The sequence below is a fragment of the Phallusia mammillata genome, chromosome 1 (assembly GCF_965637545.1).
Source record: "Phallusia mammillata chromosome 1, kaPhaMamm4.hap1.1, whole genome shotgun sequence".
Classification (NCBI taxonomy): domain Eukaryota; kingdom Metazoa; phylum Chordata; class Ascidiacea; order Phlebobranchia; family Ascidiidae; genus Phallusia; species Phallusia mammillata.
The window spans coordinates 7329837-7352997 of record NC_137252.1 but is presented as its reverse complement, the minus strand read 5'-3'; the positions used below and the strand labels follow the sequence as shown (position 1 = coordinate 7352997).

The 23161-nt window shown below is 36.9% G+C and overlaps 1 protein-coding gene and 1 pseudogene across 1 annotated transcript; one reads left to right on the top strand and one right to left on the bottom strand.

The window, feature by feature from the left end:
• Positions 1-810: 810 nt before the first annotated feature.
• LOC145224025 (bifunctional glutamate/proline--tRNA ligase-like) lies at positions 811-20549 on the bottom strand. Its single transcript, XM_080090445.1, has 32 exons — positions 20459-20549; positions 20212-20296; positions 19705-19973; positions 18796-18938; positions 18559-18723; positions 18401-18475; positions 17333-17525; positions 16881-17052; positions 16160-16315; positions 16017-16094; positions 15812-15956; positions 15273-15383; positions 14768-14920; positions 14173-14364; positions 13975-14087; positions 12678-12838; positions 12507-12619; positions 12332-12451; positions 11501-11632; positions 10362-10543; positions 9771-9915; positions 9310-9426; positions 8525-8677; positions 6873-6974; positions 6461-6616; positions 5062-5133; positions 4877-5002; positions 3380-3553; positions 2525-2680; positions 1611-1694; positions 1478-1542; positions 811-1102 (listed from the first exon to the last, which is right to left on the bottom strand). The coding sequence occupies exons 1-32, from the start codon at positions 20502-20504 to the stop codon at positions 949-951; spliced, it is 4308 nt and encodes a 1435-aa protein (XP_079946571.1). The 5' UTR covers positions 20505-20549; the 3' UTR covers positions 811-948.
• Positions 20550-21483: 934 nt separating this feature from the next.
• LOC145227612 (stomatin pseudogene) lies at positions 21484-22604 on the top strand (annotated as a pseudogene).
• Positions 22605-23161: the final 557 nt, after the last annotated feature.

Here is a 23161-nt window from a genome sequence, read left to right as displayed (position 1 = left end):
AATTTACGGTACATACTTTAAAACATATCTTTGAACTAATTTGAATTTAAGATGTTGATCGCCTTTGGTAGAAAAGTGCACCAATAAGGTTAAGAACCACTGTTTAGACCAGGGGTGGGGAACCTTTTTGCTTGTAAAGGCCACAAAACGGTTTATCGATACTCGTTTAGGCCGCATAGACTATTTCCCAGGCCAAGGGCAGAGGTGTTCAAACTTTTTCGTAGAGTTGTAGGACTTGCGGCCCAAGCTGAATAAAATTCCTCACTACATTTCCACCATCACTACAACATTCAGGATTTATTTTACCTGTAAACTCGCTTGTTTACAAATATTAACTATCTAAGAGCAGCTTGTGACATCACAGACAAGTTTAAGAGAAACGATTGTGCGCAAACAATTGTTCTTTTGCAACACAAGTAAGATTGCAGAACTTGGGCTCTTAGCAGTCCTGAAATAGCTTTGTCGACCACTATGGGACCATTGGCTCCTGTTTGAAAATCGCTGCCCTAGAACTAATCAATAATGTGAAATAAATTTTGACATCGAAGGCCGCACTTGGTGCCCTAAAAGGCCGCATGCGGCCTTCAGGCCGCAGGTTCCCCACCCCTGGTTTAGACATTAATTTCATACAATCAAAAGTTTAGCTTTAGCTAAATTTTAAAAATGTGTGGAACATCAATCAAACCGCATGTTTGGCCGAATAGTCAACAGAAACTTCGGTGCATCAGCAATAAAAACCACAAGTAGTTTGTTTTTCCCCCACAGACTGTGGACTTCAGTGCCGCAGGACATGAAAACGGAAAACGCACACAGGCTATCAGTTGTTTTATTAATGGCAATGTCACCCAAAGATTTGCATACAAAAACCCAATGAGATAACAGACAAGCTTTTTCCTACATGCAAATGTCATGAAAAAGTGCAACAAAACACAAGACTTTACTACAGCATCAGTAGCTTCTTCCGAACAGACAATAAACTTCGGCGCGCTTTCCACACTCAGCAATGCACAACTGACCCTCAGCAAGCTCCTTTAATGGCTTGAATGGGACGCACAAACTCTTGGCGCCCATAGAAGGCGCTCCCGGCTCAAGATCTTGATCTCTGTAACCATAGCAACAGTACAGAACCTTAACTATAAGCTCCTTGTAACGTACAGTGGAGAAGCTATTATTTTGCCGGAGCGTATTTCGTAGCTCATGTTTTTGGTGTCGGTGACGTATGCGGTATGCATGACGTAAGAAACAAATTTTGATATTATTTATTAGCCCAGGCAGTTTTGTTCATCACTTTATAAAGTTGCAAATAAATTTCTTGTTTTTATAGGCTGCAGTCACTTCTTACAATAAATTTTACAACACAGGAACTTTCGGTCTTATTGAATGTTGTGTTGCTTTATAGGCAAGTTTAATTTGACAATACCACATTTACCATGTTTGAAATGCCACAAATAGTTGGACTGCAAAAACCTAATTTTACCTTGCGCTATTTTTCTTGATCCAATCCTCACATGACGTCACCATGCAATAAGGTGCTTGTATGATCTGTTCAATAAGCAACATTTTAATTGCAGAATTATATATGACGTGGAAAGCATAAAAACGGTACTAACTTTTCCCTCATCCAGTCTCTGCAAAAAATCTTTCCACTCATCCACTGCGACCATGTTATCGTTCAAATCCTTTTCTGCTTTGGCCTGAAATACCGAAATAGATTTGATTTTTTGCCTGAAAATAAATTCGCGAAGAAAACATTTCAACCGTTTATAGACGCTATAGTTACATTTATTTACTCATATAATACAGTATATATTTTTAATACAGTATAACTCAGATGTGACCGGATATGCTTTGGAACCTATCGCTGAATACTAAATCGCATTCATGCACTGTCCGATATCCACCTTGTAATTTGGTTGAGGGGCATTTCAGGACAAGAAGATCTGTATCTTGCTTATCTGCTCCACAATTTGGGCACTTTTCATACATATTACAGTAAACCTCGCCTAATCTGGACCCGTTTGGACCTAGGCGAAGATCCGGATTAACCGATTAGTTAAGTGTTACCACATAACAAGTGAATTGTACCTCAAGTTTTGTCCGAATTAGGCGAAGATCCGGATTAACCGATTAGTTAAAGTGTTACCACATAACAAGTGAATTGTACCTCAAGTTTTGTCCGAATTAGGCGAAGATCCGGATTAACCGATTAGTTAAAGTGTTACCACATAACAAATGAATTGTACCTCAAGTTTTGTCCGAATTAGGCGAAGATCCGGATTAACCGATTAGTTAAAGTGTTACCACATAACAAGTGAATTGTACCTCAAGTTTTGTCCGAATTAGGCGAAGATCCGGATTAACTGAATCCGTTTTGATCAAGGTTTACTGCATCATAGATTTAGAATAGGCATAAAGCTAACATTCCATGCAAAACTTTACATTTCAGGTCATATCTGATAACGGGTATTATATGTGCAATTATCGAGAAAAACACACAGTTATGAAGTCAATGCGATTTCCTGACCTTCATTTGCCCTTGGATTGACACCAGGAGTTTTTCGACCTCTCCTGCGACCTTCGCTTCTGGAACAGTCAACTTCTCTCCATTGTAACGTAACACTAGCACGCATTGTTCCTGTTTGACGTCACGAGGCCCAACTTCCAAACGAATGGGGACGCCCTTAACAACAAACAGAAGGTCAAATTTCGATGTTGGCCACCACGAAACATGACCTTAGTGTTGTGCGATCATAAGCTGCAAGATGTTTCAAACTTTGAGTCAGTTTAATTAAGATCAAACGAGTTGGAAATGAAAGAAACACAATACCAGGGTGAAAATGTTTGTTGAAGAATATATTTTAATAATTAATTCGGTTTTGGTTTGGTAGAAAAATTTGGCAACACATGTCATGGAAATAAACAATGTATGTATTGCAAGACATATTTTAGCATTCAAACAAGGTTTTCTTTCATTGCTAAAAAAGTCGTGTGGCCTTAAGCATTGTCCAGTTACTGATCGATATCAAGGCAAATCGACGTCGAAAGCGTTGATACTCTGACGTGGCTTTCGTTAGTTCTGTTTTTACACGGTTACGTTTATACTTATAGCGAATTTTTCCCTATTTTTTCCTGCAATCATCAGCGTTCGCCTTTTAAACAACGTTGGAGTTATTTGCCGTACATATTTAGGCCCTTGACTGCAAACAAATATGGGCTTAAACATCGGTATTCGGCCTACTTAACTACCGATATATTCGGCCTTAAAACCGTATACTGTTCTATTTCTAGTTGGTAACATCCCCCTAATTTCACAAAATTCGCTGACATAGGTACTGCGTAAATTAAAAGGTCATCATTGAATCTATTGGCAGCATATTACCTTTAATTCCCAGTGATTGAATTTCCACCCAGGTGAGTAATTTTCACGCGAATCCACCTTCGTTGCGACACCAGCTGATGTTAAAACATTTTTGTAGTCCTCACATTTTTGCATAAGAGCTTTTTTCTCGGCTTCTGGCAAACTGGCTGTCACGCCACACGGAATTATAACAACCTTAAAACAAAACAGTCTGCTAAAATTTTGTTCCAAATTACATACATTAGAGCTAGACGTTTTTGTCTGGTGAAGTAAAGTGATAGTATTCAAACCAGGACTGGATAACGTTTTGTGCATGTCCCCAAAACGCACTAACTATGTATTTTGATATTTTACATTTGGGTTTCTAGGTGTTAAAAACACTTAGTCGTATTGAAGGCTGCAGTTGGCCCCACTTGTTGACCCCAAAAGCCACATGCGATTATATGGCTACAGGCTCCTTATTTCGGTTAGACATACTGCTAAAAAGTGAAAAAAATTCCAACATAGGACATCAACAGAAACTAAAGCAAACTTAATTTAATTTAGAAAATTGTAAGGTTGTACAAAAAAGTTAGTTTTGTGATTTAGAGATTTGTTGGGATGGGCCGACCCAAGCCAGAACCCGAGTACTCGGTACCGGGCGTCGCTATTTTTGATGCTCGGTGCTTGGCCAAGCAGTTGCACAAACTAAACCGAGCATTAAATTCGCATGTATATGTTGTTGATGCCAGGCATAATGTATGAACAAGTTGTTAGCTCGATGTCTTTACCCTGATGAAGGTGTCTCGTATGGGACATCGAAACGTCGTCATATTATAATAAAAACTGCTGGAAGAGCTAAAAAGCATATTCATGCCCCAGACGAAACTAGTGTTCAAAAAGGTATCCAAGAACAAAAAAATGACTATGTTTTAAATGTGTTAGATGTTTGAACAATGCATACTTCTGGGGCTTGTACAGCGGTGACATAAAACAAAACTATCGTGAAATTGGGAATGCCTGTGACGTCACAATGCACCAAGCATTACCGCGAGGTGCTCGGTGTGCGACCAGATTCGTGTTCCAGTGTTTCAGATAGGGACGTCTATGGTTACAGAGATTATGATCAAGTTTCTATACTTTGGTGTGAAATTACACATAGATAGTCACTGTTCAGTCAAACACACCAAAGCAGTGGGTTGCCGCTTGTACAAAGGCTCTGCGCTGTTACTTCTACAGTTCGTGCGGCTTGCATTTTAATATCATATTGTTTCTACACCATTGCCTTTTGTTTTATTTTACGTTCAAAATCGTTTTTACATGTTGGCTTTATATCAACATACGCTCTGCGGGGTAGCATTATTGGTGTGACCAACAATTGTTGACAAATAGTTGTACTTTGCAGCAACAGAAGGAAGTATTGTAGTATCTAACATCACAGCATGTGGTTTACATTATTTTTTGGACATCCTAACATGTGGCTTACAATTGAGGGCGACTTATAATCAAGCGGCTTACAATCGAGTAAATACATTGTACCTGAATGCAAGCAATTTTCGGTGGAAGGACCAAGCCTTTGTCATCACCATGAACCATTATAAGAACTCCTATTGTTCTAGTAGTAAGACCCCATGAGTTTTGGTATGCAAAGCATTTGTTGCCAGCCTGAAAAAGAATGGAGAAATTTTAAATGGGGAAATATACCTAGATGTTTTTGTACTTACTGCATTGGGGTCCTCGAAACTGATGTCAAACATTTTTGAGAAGTTTTGACCCAAATGATGAGAAGTTCCTCCCTAAACATATAATGAAAAAAATCAATTACAATTTGCTAAGCTTTTTGTATGCAATTAACTGGAGTATGTCATTAACCACATAGCTTTTGTAACAAATGGCTACAGTTGGGGAATGCTATACCTGCAATTAAACCTATTATGTGATTAAACATTCTGTACTTAAGATTTGGGCTTGTATATTAGATCAGAGCTACTCAAACTTTCTTGCTCTGCGACCCCATTTTGAAACAGAAATTTCTACGCGACCCCTTGATGGGTATGATGCAAAGAAATATACTTATATATGTATATATACTAGGGATGTGCCAAAACTGCAAATGTTCTGTTTGGTCGAGCACCGAGCATCTTACGTTAATGCTCGGTACTCGGCCGAGCACGCTCGGTGCATTATGACGTCACAAAAAATCCCCTTTCTACGTTCTAGCTCTACAGGGTCTCTTACGTCACCAGCGGTTTATTATTATAAGCTGTACATCCCATGAAGTATGCGTTTTTCCACCATCTAATACATTTGAAAAATCATTCGTTTTTGTTCATAGATACCCTTTCGAACAGTAGTTACGTATGTTAGCAGGGCATGAATATGCAAATTTAATGCTCGGGTCAGTTCGTGCAACTGCTCGGCCGAGCACCGAGCATCAAAAACAGCGATGCTCGGTACCGAGTACTCGGGTTCTGGCTCGGCTCAGCCCATCCCTAATATATACCATCTAATAGTACCTACAAAGCCTAAATTATTTTCTGACTTGATACACAGAATGACAGTCTTAGTTTTTATGACGTAATAATCTGTATTGTGACGCTTGTGGTATCTGCTTTTTCGCATTGTTTGCGCACAGTAGGAATAAAAAAGTCTGGCGCATATGGCTACTAGGCTGGCAATACTCTTTGGAGTTCTACAAAATATGTTTAGAGCAGTTTGAATAGACGGGAATGATGTTTAAACAATAAATGTACGCACGTATACTATTTACTGTGACTGACATAATAACCCATAATGTTTCGCGACCCCAAAATTATATTACGCGACCCCAATTGGGGTCGCGACCCACAGTTTGAGAAGCCCTGTATTAGATTAAGGCTAAGAATAATACATTTGCAGAATGCCTAGCTAAACATATGTACATTTACTGTATTAATCAGTATTTTTTTATAAAAACAGGAAAACCAGCCTGAAATGCCCAGCTAAGTGTGACACAAGGTGCTTTTGGGCCAGAATTGATTTTTAATCGCAAACATTCCAGAAATTGCTTTTGTTGCAATAAAATGTTTTTATGAGATAAAGGTTTAATTTGAATATTAATTTAATGTATTCTTGGCTGCTTACCTGTATGGCTCTTCCACTGGCTGAAATATATGCTTCAACAGTTGTTGTATAATCACCACCGGCAAATTTCTCTTTCTCAGTTTTCTTTCCTCGTACAACAGGAATCGCCAGATGATCTTCATAAACTTGTGCATACAGTTCCAAGATATCCATAACCTTCGAACGAAATTCCCAACAAACATAATAGTAAAATGCATCAACTTAAAACCAAGTTAGAAACTTCAATGTATGGTGGTAAAAATAAACAGTTGTTCTAAATGCCAAACATTTTAATGTGTATGATTTTGAAACTACTGGCATATAAATGTGATTAACCTAAAATCACATAGAATACATTGGTTAGGATTTACAGTGTACTGCAATTAACTGTAATATGCGATTAACCGAAATAGACTGTTTTTCAAATCCGTACCTCTTTGCGTGCTTCCTCCTTATCTGCAAATGCACTGTGTCCTTCCTGCCATAGAAACTCTCGAGTTCGAAGAAACGGCTGTGGGTGCTTGAATTCCCACCTCTGTTAATAACATATTAGGACTTCAAATAAACATAAATTCATAACTGGGATTAGCCCTGAAGCGTCCATGCAAACCAGCGATCACAGCACACTCATATATAAACTAGAAGGGTGGCTTAGCACATATTGCCCTTGCACATACACTATAGTATATTTTGAAACATTAATATATTTCCTACACTTATTTATATTGGGTCCTATATTAGCCATCGTCTTTTATAACCTTGGTTGTTTCTGCAAGCAAAATCTCATGGGTCCCCACACATGCAAATTTGTAGATAATGCATTTCAATAGATAACAATGAGTAAGTAGGATAACTAATTGAGGTTCAACACACACAAACTTAAACGAAGGAAACCACAATGACTCAATCAATAGTACTGCAAAATTTCAGTCCAATCTGCCAACGTTTACAATTTCAACCACTAGAGGTGTTTTGAGCAACAACTGTTAATGTTTCTGACATCAAAGGGCTGTTAACAACCCCCAAACTGCAATGACGCAATAACGATAATTGGCATACTTTACAAGCTATCCAAATTTTAGCCAATTCTGACATTGTTTATAAACTCACCCCTTTTAGGGGGCTAGTGGGGTAAATACTAGGGTTATCCGGACAAACAAAGTGGGATGCACATCTACATAACTATATCTACCATCTGTATAAGTTTCAGCCACATCCATCAAGCATTTGATGGCAAAACGAGTCAGACAAACTTCGGGGGGAAATACCCATTTTAGGGGGTTAGCGGGGTGAATACTGGGGTTATCAACAAAAACAAAGTGGGATGCACATCTACATAACTACATCTACCATCTGTATAAGTTTCAGCCACATCCATCAAGCATTTGATGGCAAAACGAGTCAGACAAACTTCGGGAAAAAAAAAACATTTTAGGGGGCTAGCGGGGTAAATACTGGGGTTATCAACAAAAACAAAGTGGGATGCACATCTACATAACTACATCTACCGTCTGTGTAAATTTCAGCTGAATCCATCAAACATTTGATAGAAAAACGAGTCGGACAAACTATGGGGGAAAATACCCATTTTAGGGGGCTAGCGGGATAAATACTGGGGTTATCAACAAAAACAAAGTGGGATGCACATCTACATAACTACATCTACCATCTGTGTAAATTTCAGCCAAATCCATCAAACATTTGATGGAAAAACGAGTCGGACAAACTTCGGGGGAAAAATACCCATTTTAGGGGGCTAGCGGGGTAAATACTGGGGTTATGAACAAAAACAAAGTGGGATGCACATCTACATAACTACATCTACCATCTGTGTAAATTTCATCCAAATCCATCAAGGATTTGATGAAAAAACGAGTCGGACAAACTTTGGGGAGAAGAAAAATGAAAGAAAAACAAAGAAAAAAAACAAACATTTTGAGTAAAATCAATATGTGTCCCCTTCAGGGAAGGGGACCCATAATAACAGTACAGGCCCATTGATGGCGTCATATTGAATCAGGCAGTCACCGAGCATTCTTACATGGGTGGTTTACATTAAGTCTGACACATTTGATTGTTACTTACAACAATGTTGCACCATTGGTTGTATCGAATTGGCAGGTCACGATGAGATTGAACCCATTTCGCATATGCTGGGTACATGACTGTCTCACTTGTTGGACGGACAGCTATCGGTTCAGCTAGGTCTGTAGAGCCAGATTTCGTGACCCAAGCAACCTACAAAAGAGAAATGCATTAAGGATAGTAATTTGCTTGTGTGATTGAAAATCAACAATGTTTTGTAGATAGGCAACAATCACAGTAGCACTATTATACCCAAAAATCTATTAAAGAATATATTAAACTTCAGTACTCGTGTGTACAATTCTGTATACCTAATACCTAAAAAATCATACCGCTATATCAGTGGTTCTCAACTCGTTTCGCGCCATGGACTACCAGCCCAGTAAAAATAAGATCGTGGACCATTTCTTTTAGGAGCAAAATTGAAGTATGCATACGAAACAACCATTTGGACTTTAAACATAATTCTTTAAACCGATTTTCAAGACGTGATAAACAATTATTAACAGCTAACATTTTGATGCTCTTTCAGCATGTAATATGCAATCATCTCTAGTTTATCAACAAATTTAGTGGACGTCCTGTGGATCACCCAAAAAAGCATCATGGACCACCAGTTGAGAACCACTGCGCTATATAGATGCCATTGGGAAAACACTGTCAAACAAATATGGTCAAAATATAATAGTATTAACTATCCATAAAAGTTTAACCATAATGAGAAAGGCTGAAAAAAAAAAAACCTGTCTCCTGTAATGCAATAAGGGATTTTCAGTCCACTTTACCTCAGGAGCGAAGTCTGCAATGTGTTCTTTTTCACGCTCCAGTGCAGCTTGCGACACAAACATTGGGAAGTAAGCATTCTCCACACCCAACTTCTTGATTTCAGCATCAAAGAATGCCTGCAAATTACACATTTTAATCCACATGTTTCTGTTTTACTCATTAACAATGATTCTTTCTTAATTTTTTGATACATTTGGACCAGAAGTCCGGATACACCAAAACATGGCCCAGGCTGGGTCCGAGAACGGATCGTTACCAGAGCACATATATATATATACAATGTATTATGTGGGCTGGACATAGAAGCAGAATGCCAGTGCTCGGGACAACAATCACTCTTTAATAGGAATACCCTCCTTTTTATTAAATGCTAGTCTACAAGATAATACCAAACATAAACCAGCAGACAGGGGTAAAACTTTGCAGCTGTTACATTTAAATCATATTAGCAAAAATGTACCTTGATTTTTTCCCATATGCTGTATGACCATGGTCTCAAGATGTAACAGCCACTGATGTCATAATATTCAATCATTTCAGCTTTTGTTATCACTTGGCTGTACCACTCCGACAAGTCATCCTTTTTTGAAGCTTCAAGGCCAAGTCTAGGTGAAAATATACACATGCATTGAACAAAAAAAATGTGACTCATTATAAAACTGTTGTAAGGCTTACGACATTGAGACAAAGATCTAAGGTCATTTGGCACACTTAGGAAAAAAAACTCAAAAAACATTGCAAAAAATGTATATAATTCTTGACAACTGCTTTTTACACGCTATAGAACAGTGGCTCTGTGTTAGCTGTGTAAATTATTTCACTTCTATTTAAAAAAAATATCAAGGCAAAAATGCTTGATGTGTATTTTTACTTTAACCTTACTTTTAAATGCAATAGTGTACAATATTAATGTTACTGTACTAGTGGTCTGTGATATTTCAGTATAATTAGTGACTTTTTACATAACTGGAGTAAGTTTGTGCTGTTTTTTAAATCACTTTTCAAAAAGTATGACACACAAGCAGACACTCAAAACACATAGTTGACAAACCTTGTTTGTTTTTTCACCACTCTTCCTTCATCACCTTTGTCATTCACAACATTTTGTTTTGGGGCAGCAGGTTTGGATTTTTCTTTCTTCGAGGAAGATTTTTTGCTCTCACCAGCGCCACCTGGTGGTTTGTAATCATTTCCAGTCAGTTTCTTGTAGTCTGCTTTCAAACCGAGCAAAATCTGAAAAAAGGTACATTAAACAAGGTCCAAACACTTTTTAGTGTTAACGTTATATGCATTTAATTCAAAGTTGTACCAAACCAGGAACTCTGGTGGCGTTTCACTTTTTAAGCTAGAGTCATTTTTTGAAATATTGTGGAGTCAAGGTAAGGGTATTTTTTTATCAATTTTGTTAAAAAACAGCAAAAAATAGCAAGAGTAACTTAAAGGCAATTTTGTGAAATGCAGAAAATTTGAGTCAGTAAAATTTTCTGACTTGAGTCCAAAATTTTTAAGCTACTCTACAATGCTGACCAAAACTCTAATGCAGGGGTCACCAAACTACGGCCCACGGGCCGGATCCGGCCCGCGACGACATTTTTTGTACAAAAAAAAAAAAAAAAAAAAAGTCAACATTCAAAATTTGTAACATTCAAAAAGTAATCTACTCCTTACGAAAGTTTTCCTGTTGCGATATGTAGAATCAATGTTACGTAGTTTCACAGGATTAAGCCAAAGCCCGCTTGTTACATTATAGACAAGACCACAAGTGTTAATTGTGTGCAAATAATTGCCTTCTTTTGTTACTTGCGACAAAATATACAGTTTTAAAGTGGCATAACCGGATTATAAACGGGATTGTAGAAAGACCATATCTTGACGCCCCTATAAAAATTGCCTCGCAGGCTAAATTTGGAAAGACGGCGCAAGGGCATGTAAACTATGCGGCCCCGCGCGAATCATTATTAAACTTATCCGGACGCAGTGAAAAAAGTTTGGTGTCCCCTGCTCTAATGAATAGCAATGCAAACTTATGTTAATGCCACATCAGACATATACATAGACATAATGAAGCAATAGAAGTTTAGTGGCTCTTTCCAACAAGGCGGTTATAATTTGGAAAAAAGCCAAGTCAAACCAAAGCAGGGTTACTGCATAGATTTACAAGGCAATAAACATGTTTTTTCGGCCACTTACCTTTACAGCTGCATCAATACTAGATTTTTCAGCCTTCTCTGATTTAAGTTTTCTGACAACATTTCCTTGTTCAACAATTTTCTCTGAAATATTTTGGGATTCGGCAGATTCTTCCATGGCTGGCTTTGCAGGCTGGAGTAAAACAATATGTTTAGGAATTAAACTTAGAATGCCCAGGATTTGAGCTGATGTGTATATACTACTACACAAAGACAGTTAGAATAAACATGTGGGCATTAAGAGACACAGATAAAGACTGGTTGAAGTCTTTAAAAAATATTATTATCAAAGTTTAAAAAGTTCCCAAACAATAGTTTTGTTCAATAAGGCCTGACCTTATTACAAACCCAGTAGATATTTGGATAATAAATACATGTAATGTAATAAAATAAATGTAAGAAAGTTTAGAAAAATGCACATCATTCCTTCTAGCAAAGTCTAGTAGCACTACAAGCATCTTTTTAACACAATTAAAGAGTATTTGTCATCAAATGTTTGTTGCAATTCCACAGTAACTAATTTTTGTTACTCTATTTTAATTTATTATATATTCAGTAAAGTGTGCGTAAAAATGTAATACCGATATAAGAAATTATTACTTAAAATGCAAAACCACCACAAAATGTTTTATCCACCTAAGGTTTAACCCAGTGAATCCAACCTATATCAACAAATTCCGCACTGTCAATTTACAAATGTACAAACTAGAGCAAATTCGTCCCCTCAGTTGTTAAAATTCCTCCCCTGTTGGGAACCACTGGTTTATGCTGTTAGAATAATTGCATCGTATCATGTTGCACAATTGTAATACTTAAACTAGTTTTAACTTACTGTGTTTTTAGTCTGATTCGTAGACTTGCTTTGTGAAGGTGGCTTGTAATCCTTTCCACTCAACTTCTTGTAATCAGCTTTCAAACTCAACAGAAGCTTTACAGCAGCGTCAACATTTTCCTACACAAGCAAAACTAAGAAAAATGTGTCTGTAAAAAAAATTGTGAATTAAAACCTTTGCTGCTTTCGCTGTCTTCAGCTCTCGGACTTGACTTCCTTGGTCTGTGACTTTTTGGTACAAAGCAAGAACTTCTGCTGAGTCAGCAGTATTTTCTGAACTTGAATTTGCTGCAAAATTATTTTTGTTTATTGATATCTGATGGGACATTTTTAAGGGGTTTCTTACATTGTTTTTGTTGTTTCTTTTTCTGTGTGTTTTTCGTACTCCCCCCTTTTGCCGATTTTGTGGATTTATTTTCAGATTTCGCTCCACTTTTTGGCATTTCCTTTGTGTGTCCATCGGGTATGTGAAATAGGATGCAAGGGGCTGCTTTGCTTGCATGTAAACTAAAAGCCACAAACAATATTCAATAAAACACCAATAATAATTTCAACTCTTTATCTCAGCAAATAGAAAATATAAAAAAATTCCATGCTGAAATGTGGCTTAAATCTGACTAAAGGCCATACAAGAACCCTCTAAAATTGCGGTCACACAGCCAAACCTTAAACAAACTTTGACTTTCTAATTCCAAAAGCCACCTAACAAGGGAAACCACCAAGGGGATTACCCGATTACTAATGTCCGATGAGCATAATTACTTGCACGTTTTTTGTCAGCTAGCGTTTCTACACCACTACGCGCATAATCGGAGATCACATTTAATTAGAAACGAATCACGATGCTCAAGTACTTTGGGCCAACGCTTAAAATTTGTTTCGCAGCTTTTTGAAGAGAATTTGTGTTGCCACGTGGTTTTTCTACGCTCCAGTGCATACACGTAGAGACTAATGGTTTCGCTTGGCTGAACATGGCGGAGGTTACAAACATGGTTTCGTTGAATTGGGGATTACGTTTCAACTGCACATACAAAATTTGTGTTGATATACGAAACGACCGGTTCGAATTTATTTCCGAGCACAGGAAATGATACAAAAATGCACGTTTGTGTGGCAACAATGGACCAGTTTAAATTGGACAAAGTGTTTCGTTATTAGGAGCATTGCTCTTTAACCTTAATTTTTTATGTACCACTTTTTACCCGATGCTGCTATTTCGTACACCCTTGTGATTAATAGAACAATTATGTGGCCTTACAATGAAAATGTTGAGCTTAAAAGTGCAAATGACAATTGGTATTTTCAAGGAGAGCGAAACTGTTTTAAAATGGTGGTACCTAAATTATTATACACGCTTGCATATAAGTTTTTGGGTGAATCCCTCACCTGTGACGTACTCATAAAAATGCCGATTTAGAGAAAATGTTTACCCCCAATGGTGGCAGTGAATAAAGTAAACAAAAAATATATGTAATACACTGCACTTGGAAATTAAAAACAAAAATAAAAATCATCTTCCTAACTTTTGAAACACATTATTATTTGACCGCAGGCAAAATTACACTTAAATTTGTCACATATTTTACATTGCCAAATTCTTTGTATCACATTCTCACTTGGTTGTTTCAGATTAATTCAATTACCTTGGTGGGCTGTAAGGTTGGTCACATCTGTAAAACCCTTTTCTCTGCAGTTGAATAATGTCACCGCGCTTCAAATCAGCCAAGCACGGGTCACCAATCATTTCAGTTTGTTTCTTAAAACAAAACAAAAACTGTAATTCTACTGCAACTAATGAACTATTAAGACTTCACAAAAAGAGGCCTTCACACAAAAGTTACCCTTGTGTTTGAATTGATGAAATCCTTGAAATTGTCTTCCTTTCCTAGGACTGGTTTAGTCATTATATGTTCGAAGTAAACACATGAAGTTGGAATAGGAAGTGCTTTTGGAGTGTCAGCCAACCATGTTACTTTCTGAGTTTTCTTGTAATCACGATTCTCCAAATTTAGTTTGGCGGTTATTGATGTTACCTAGAAACAAAATAGATGAAAAAATTCAATCAACAGTCTAATGCCAACACTACGACTGTTATAAACTTTAAATTGATTTCTTAAACCAGTGGTTCCCATTTATTGACAAATTCCTCACTTAACAATTCAAAACATTCTCTTTTTGGCCCCATAAGACTACATCATAGATGCTAAACCATACAAAATTCATTAAAATTGAGTCTTTTATCAACTTTACAGGTTATATTGTCAGAGCTATAATGTCTTTTTACAAACCAAATGTACAAATTGAAGTAAATTCCTCCCCCTTGGGAACCACCAGCTTAAACTATTTTATTAGAAATTACCAATTCTGCACAATATAGTGAAGTAATAATTTAAGATGGTAAAATGGTTTAAATTGAAGAAACCACTCCATTCAAACCTTTCCAGTTTCATCTTTGTTAACTGCTGTAATGTTTAGATTCCCCCAGTTTATAAACGTCACATCCGTGCCAACAACAAAACTTTCTGCATCTTCACGTTCAATCAGAACATTTGGGCCGTACCAAACTGCTTTCTTTCCAACATCTGGATTCTGAAATAATCCATCAAAAATGTTGTTGCAAATAGGTTGCTTATTACACCAAACATACATTTTAGAGCTCTTCTGGCAAACGTATTTTATTCCGACGTTTCGACGACCTATACATGTCGAAAGATTCTTTTTTCTCTTTGTTTTTTTATGCACTGTACTACGCGCATTCATTGTTATTTACCTTGAAGAAGGCGACCTGTATAGGACGTCGAAGCGTCGGAATAAAACTACAATTGCCAGAAGAGCTCTATAAACTTGATATTATGCCTGGCAGCAATAGCTTATATATTGGGAGTTTTACTTTGCATTAGCTAAGTTCATTTTATTCTAGGTGATTTAGTTTGTTTTGTACCTTTGGATGTTTTGCAGCATCCGCATGAACTTCCTTTGCATCAACAACAGTAACTGGAACTGCTGAGGACTCCAAGAGGGCAGTGTATCTTGGAGCTATTGGGTCAATCACCTGAAAAAGCAGCAATACAATAAATCAATCATATTTTACCCGGAAGAAGTTTAGGTCAATTTTTGGTGACAAATTGCCTTAACAGCTATTTTTAATGCATTACAAGAAATATGAATGAAAAGTGAAACATCATCAGGTTTTGTTGCACATAAAGAATTCAAATTTTGATAAAAAATATATGAAAACGAAATTAGTCATCTTACTGCAAATCAGTAAACAAAACAACCACTTTTGCAGAAAGTAAAACTGCTGAGCATTGGAGCAAAAACACTGTTCTAGTTTAATAACCAAAAAATGCTGTCCATATTTTTTGTGGTAGGGACATAGGTATTTGGAAAACTGTCACCAACCCCCTAAAATTGTTTCAAACCCTTTGTTAAGAACAATTTTCCACGGTTATTTATTTAGAACTATAACCATAGAATCACCTTTTTGTTAAAAGCCCAAATTTTGTCCCATTCCATTGTGACAATAGATTTTGAAGATCCCTGAGCAACGATGAAATTTCTCAATCCTTCAACTGTCATTCCTCGTCTCAAAACTCCACGGACAGTTGGAAACCGAGGGTCGTCCCTAGACGTCAATCATCAGTTACTTTCACAATTATTCAAGCAACACGCTGTTAAAAATTACCATCCATCGACCAAGTTGTTGTCAACGAACCAAGTTAATTTCCTTTTGCTCAAAACTGTGTTCTGTAAGTTTAATCGACTGAAAAAAAGTTAAAAGGTTAGGTCGAACTTATAAAAAAGCATTTTTAGGGGGTCTTACATTACCTGTATTCCCAAACATATGGCTTTCTGATGCCAAGTTTGTTAATGAACCAGTAATATTGGTCATCTCTGTCATGGTATTCTGTTGTTCTCAATGCATGAGTAACTCCCTCAACACTGTCCACAATTGGACAAGCAAAGTCGTATGTTGGAAAAATCCTGCAAAATAAAGAGTAAAAACAGGTCAAAAAATGAGTTTGTTAAAGCAAAAAAGAAAATAAAGTATCCGAGTTGTTGAATGTGCAAATTTAAGTGTAAAAAATTTGGTGAAAAAGATACTACATTATATTTGTGCTTTGATGTCAGCAGTAAAAAACACAAAGGCTTTTTAGGTTGTTCCAAAATCTTAATTGGAAGGCGCTCCTTATTTCCCACTCTTTTATTCACTGAAAATTACAGGAAAATTAGGCATTTAAGTTGGCAAAGTAAGTGTGAACAAGTTTTTAAATAAAGAAAAATTTGTAAAAAAAGAAGCCTAAAAATATATTTGTGTCATGAAATCGCCAGATCCGTAAATGAGGGGTTAAAGAACTTCAAGGTTGTTTCAAAAGCTCTTGCGCAGGTCAAGAAATGTACTCTTTATGCATATCTTTCCACATTATATCAACCCAGGCAACCATAACAAGCCATTTGATTAAAATTTGTTCTTGAAAATGTTTTTAGGAAATGGTTTAATTGCAAAATTATATTTCCTCTCTTAACCACATGGAAATAATTTCCTTACTTAAACCTCCTGCCAGTTTTGGGATGTGCTTCTCCTTTCCATCTGTACATTACTGGATCTCGCAAACAACCATTGTCAGACTTGGCATCAATCTTTGCTCGAATACAACAGGATTTGCCATATTTGGTTTCATTTTTCATCTCACTCCACATTTTAAGGTTTTTATCCACAGCTGTAACAAGTCAAAAAGTATGATAAAAAATATATAAAAAATCACACTAATTGTTTAGGTTCACGTAATTGATTGTTTAATTTATTCAACAGCCAGTAAAAAACAACCTGAAAAAAATATTTTCAAAAAAAGGAAAACATTTTTAGGAGAAGTGTGTAATATAAATATAACTGTCACTTCTTTAAACATAGTTTTACCGTGCAAGTACATTTACAATGTGAAATTGTGATAATGTAAATTGTAACAGTAACACACAAAACCATTTAATTAGTTTGCATACAGTTGTTTCTGTGTTTCGATTCTGTCCTCGTTTCACGCTCAGCTCTCATAGTTTCCATATCACAGTCGTCAGCATATGCGTCCCCATTTCGAATCATCATCTCAGCGGAATCCATGATGCGTTGGAAGTGATCGGATGTACACGTAAATATGTCAGGTTTTATGCCCAACATTTCAACATCCTCGAGAATCACCTTAATTTAATATAAAGCACGAAGATGAATTACAATTTTCCTGTATCCCTATTACACAATCACTAGGGTCAGTTGTGTGGCATGTTGTAACTCGTTAACATAAGGCCCTATAGTGGTTGGTTTAACACACATAGTTATGGCCCAAAAACAGGCATTTTCAAAATGTTTGGAGGTCATGATTGCTTTTGGTCACTTCAACTATGGCAATGACCAGGACCATATTAAAAATAATTACATGTATGTACACTGAATAATATAATGGAAAGATTACAAGCAGAAGCTTTAAAGAAAAAAAGAAAAAAAAATATGGACAAAAACAATATGTGTCCCCTTCAGGGAAGGGGACCTATAAAAAACTTCATTTTCAAATTTTTTTATGATATTAGACTACTGTTAGTCAACCCATTAAAGTACCACATGTATATACCTTCGATACCGAGTACTTTAGTATAGTGTGGTACTTCATTGTATATCACTGGCTAATTTATCTGCCATGGCCGGGGTACAGGCGTGCACACACACATGCCGAAAAACGTAATCTCCATGTGATAGCGAAAAAATATACGTAACCTGGCAGAACTTTTTCCCGATTTTGTGCTGTCTGAAGCAAATATTAGCAAAAAGTTGTCCGTAGGCTTATGGTGTAAATCGGCCTTCGGTACTTGCATATTGGTATGGAAAACTGAGACAAAATATTTCCATACCGAGTATGAGTATCGATACCACTGAAATCGTTCGACACCATCGATACCGTGTACTCGTCCCATCACTAACACACAGCCAATTATGTTACCAATTTGCCTCCTACAACTGTTTCATGTATTATGTGATTAACTAGTATGCGATTAACTGGATTTTTATGATACAAAACAAACCTTCTCAAAATCTTCCTTTTCTTTTGCCGGGTTCGTGTCATCGAACCTCATCACCAATTTTCCTTTGAATGTAATCTGAAATATTTGTTACATATTATGTCCATAAACAGTAATACACAAACTGTGTTTAACCAGAAATGCTAAAAATATAAACTGACCTGATAGAACTGATTGAGCAGTGCAGCTTTAGCATGACCAATATGAAGATACCCGCTTGCCTCCGGTGGAAACCTTGTCACAACTTTTCCCATTTCAGCACCAGGAAGCTCAATAAACTTTCCCTCGTCTTTCTGCTTGCTGTTGTTGGTGTTGGAATTATTTTCCTAAAGGTAGGGCACAGTGGTGAAACAGGGTTATATTGACAAAATGGTAAAAGTAATTAAATTGTAGTTCACCTTTACATTTACAGGTTGCTTTATTTTGACGTCTACGGCCTGAAATTGGGGTTGATTACTGAGAAAGTCAAACCATCTTGAAATGTGTGGATATTGGGATTTTGCTTCTCCATTGGTAAATGAACAGTACCACTTGTTACACACTGAAAGACAATAAAACTTTAGATTGATTTCCCCACTAAACATTGTTTAGCCTTTTATACTTGTTGTGGTAAATGAAAACCTATACAAACTATTCTTTAAAATTGATGAATTTAATATAGATGTAAATACTACTGTAGAAATGTAGCCAATAGGTTCACAACTGTAGAGAAATTTGGCATGCTTTAGTAGTTGTTGTATTTTTTGTAATTGTAGATGAGCAAATCATTTTTAGGTATGCATGAGTCGTAATGTGTTCATGGTTGTAAATTTTATCTTCAAAGTGGGCAAAAAGACAAACATGGAAAAAAACTGAGAAACCTCCACTGCATCCAGTGGTTCTCAACCTTTCGTAAATCGTGGACCCCTAAAAATAACTTTTGGACCTCATGGCTCCCTTTATTGAACCCTGTAGGACCTGTGGCTCCCTTAAAAAATGTAAATGTCAATCTCATGTTGGAATTCGGTACTAATTTCGACCTTAAACGGGTTGAATAAAATAAACAAGAATCCGTAATAGTAAAAAACGTCAATATAGACAAATAGTATGTGAAATAGTTGATTAAATTAGGGAATAAAGTTAAAAAGGAAATGGATTTTAATAGGTGTTTCTGGTGAATCTACACCCATGGCCCCCAGAACACAGCCCCTGGGGGACCATGGGCCCTGGTTGAGAACCACTGAGCTACTCATTAGCTGCAAATCATTGCTGGTAAATTAAAATACGATATAAACCTGATTTTTTTTAAAGGCAGCAACAAATTTTACCTCGCAATGCAGACCAGACAACAATATCAGCAAAACTGAGGGATTTGCCAACAAGATATGTCCGAAGACTCAAAGCATCATTTAGTGAGTTGAGAGCTGAAACAAATTCCCCATCGCATTGTCGCTGCAAAGCTCCCGAAGACACAAACGTGATCCAATGATCAACCTCGGTGCAAGTAACAGTCGAATCACCGACAATATTCAGCTTTTCATTGGAAACCAATCGAGCAACGTATCTCGCAACAGGGACATCCCCCTTAACCAGAATGCTACGAAAAAAAATATTCGCTCATTGGCACATAAACATTTGACAACTTTCACATAAATCTCAAATATTTATAAACCATAAAATTTGTAAAAATAGTTTTGATGTTGTAAGGTCGCCACTGACTTCCAAAGTTTTGCCGGAGGATAGGAAATACTTAAAGTTATTTTAGTTTACTTGTGTTACAGTAATTTAAAACAAACTTTTGCAGTGGGACAATTAGTTATTTCATGTCAGCATACCCTTCACCAACAACTGAAGTTTCCTTTGCTTTTGTTAATTTGAAATCCACTTGTTGTTTGAAATATTCCACAACCACCAACAAGCCTAAAACATATGTGGAATGTTTAATGAAATAACACATATATATTACAAATCTATGGAATAACTCAATATGACTATAAAAAATATATTTGAGATAAGATAATTCAAATTACTTTTTACGTCAAAAAAAATTCAAAATCAATAGCTTTGTTCCTAATTACTTACCTAGTGGAGGATCTGCAAAATTGACATCTATTTTCAAACTTTTCATAGTTATTTCAAGACAATATAAATCCTAAGAAAAAACTTGACCATAACCTTAAAAAAGTTCAACTGTATTACTGCATAAAGCCAATCTGTTTTAATAACTAGTTCAATTTTTAAACTCTATATCAGACTTTCCTAAAATGCGAAATCTACGCAATCTAGCTTTTCAAAATGTTGACAGTCAGGGCATGGCTTTTAGGGTTGGGGTGAGGTTTGGAATTGCAATCAAATTATAATTCAATCTCAGATACCACTTTTGAGCACATATTTTCACATACATTAAGAGTGGTTCCAAACAGAAAACACTTCATGATACCGCATGTTAACGTTTGTAAAACTATAAAAAAAAAACGAGTATCTATAGATACTTATAAGAGTGAAGTATAATGCTATTGTAATTACAGACCCTCACTCTGACACTAACACCCGCCAAACCCTCTGCATTTTTACAAGTTGTATTAGTAGATTGCGTATTTTACGGTAGCCCTTGCATATCAACCCCAAAACCCAAACCGTTCATCTTCAAATGCTTTAGTAAGCAATTGTTTGCTGAAATATATGCGCATTTTGGAGATGATGAAACTTGCCTGCATTACATTTATCCAATATTGACATTTTTACAACAGCACAAGAGTAAATATTTCAAACGAATGACGCAAGAAACGGTAAAACGAAAACAACCTTTACCTGAGCAATACAAAACCTGGTGAAACTCATTGATGCGAACCACATGCGCAACTGTGTCAATTCAACTGTGACGACGTGGAGTGACGTAAAAACACAAACATCGTATTGCTGCTGAAGAAACTACTGGTATTACAAACTGGGCTTTAGAAAAACAGATAATGAGGTCAACAAATTACGATTAATCAAACATTTTTTTAAAGATGGCGTAACACAAACTGACGGGATGTTATCGTCATAGTAATATCATTTTTTGTTTGCAGCTTATCATTCACTACTAACTCTGCAAATACATTTCTAACAACTTAGCAAATTAATTTCATTCGAAACCGGGTTTGTCAACGGCTTAATCCGCTGGGTCTAAAGCTAAAACACACAAGCATTTGCACACGTTACGTCACAAACCTTCTTTGTTGCAAGACAATCCCTTTAAACAACCCTTTTTTATTGTGATTTGACAACATTTTTTGGCAAAATTGATCAGCGAAAGTGATTTAACTGCAAACAACATCTGCATTTATGCAAAAAGTACATCCTGAATTTTCTGCGAGCTTGAAAATGCAAGAAGCAGGACGACAACAGCACCAAATTTCCCAAGGTGGCGGCGGTAGCGTAGGACTATGTGGATTTATTATTATGTTTATATCAGTGCTGTTTATCATCGCAACATTTCCACTGTCGATTTGGTCGTGTGTGAAAGTTGTGCAGGAATATGAGAGGGCCGTTATATTCCGACTTGGCAGACTGCTTGGTGGGGCCAAAGGGCCTGGAATCTTTTTCATCATTCCTTGCACAGACAACTACAGTCAAATCGACCTGCGAACCAAATCCTTTGATGTTCCTCCGCAAGAGATTCTCACTAAAGACAGCGTCACCGTTGCCATGGACGCCGTGGTGTATTACCGCGTTCGTGATGCAACAATGGCTGTAGCTAACGTCGAAAACGCGGATGGCGCTACTCGACTACTCGCACAAACAACTCTGAGGAACATGTTGGGAACAAAGAGTCTTGCAGAAATATTGACAGACCGAGATACCATCGCTCATGGGATGTTGGCAACCCTGGATCAGGCAACAGATGTTTGGGGGATCACCGTGGAGCGCATAGAGATCAAAGATGTACGATTACCAGTTCAACTGCAACGCGCGATGGCTGCAGAGGCTGAAGCGACAAGAGAAGCCAAGGCCAAGGTTATCGCAGCTGAGGGGGAGATGCAGGCTTCAATAAAGCTCAAAGAAGCTTCTGATATCTTGTCCGACTCCCCGAATGCCTTACAGCTTCGATATTTGCAAACCCTGACTTCTATTAGCGCGGAAAAGAACTCCACAATTATATTCCCTCTTCCAATTGAAATGCTCTCTTCATTAAAAAAGTAAAACAACTTTTTGGCTAATGCGATATTTTGAACACTGTGAAGTATAGACGCACTGAAATAATAAAAATTATTACAGTATTGTATGTTAATACTTTTTTGGTGGTTATAGTATTTGTGCGCTGCAGAAAATATAGATTCGTAGACTTTACGTTCGCACAAAGATGTTTTGTCACTGATGCAAATAACCTTCACCAAAAAAGTTATGTCTGGCAAAAAAAAAACGCACAAACAGACATTAGATCTCAAAAACGTTAAGCTTTAAATAGATTCATCAAGACTAAAGAATACTGAAAGCTATAGGGTTGTCCCGATAATTATGTGTCGGCGCCGATACCCGATGCTGTGTGCAGTATTGGACCAAAAACCGTTTTATTCGCGTGCTTAAGTCTATCGTTTCTGCCACAGCATTTTGCAAAACGACACTTAACAAACTTTTGACTAAACCTTTCCTTCATTTCGTTTTGACGTTTTCTGTTAGTATCTAAAAACGTATGAAACACTTAAAAGTAAAACCGATTCACTTGTTTTCACAAGTATAGCCAACTTCGCCCAGGGAACTTATCATCAAAACCAGTTTGATAATAAACATTAACCAACTGAT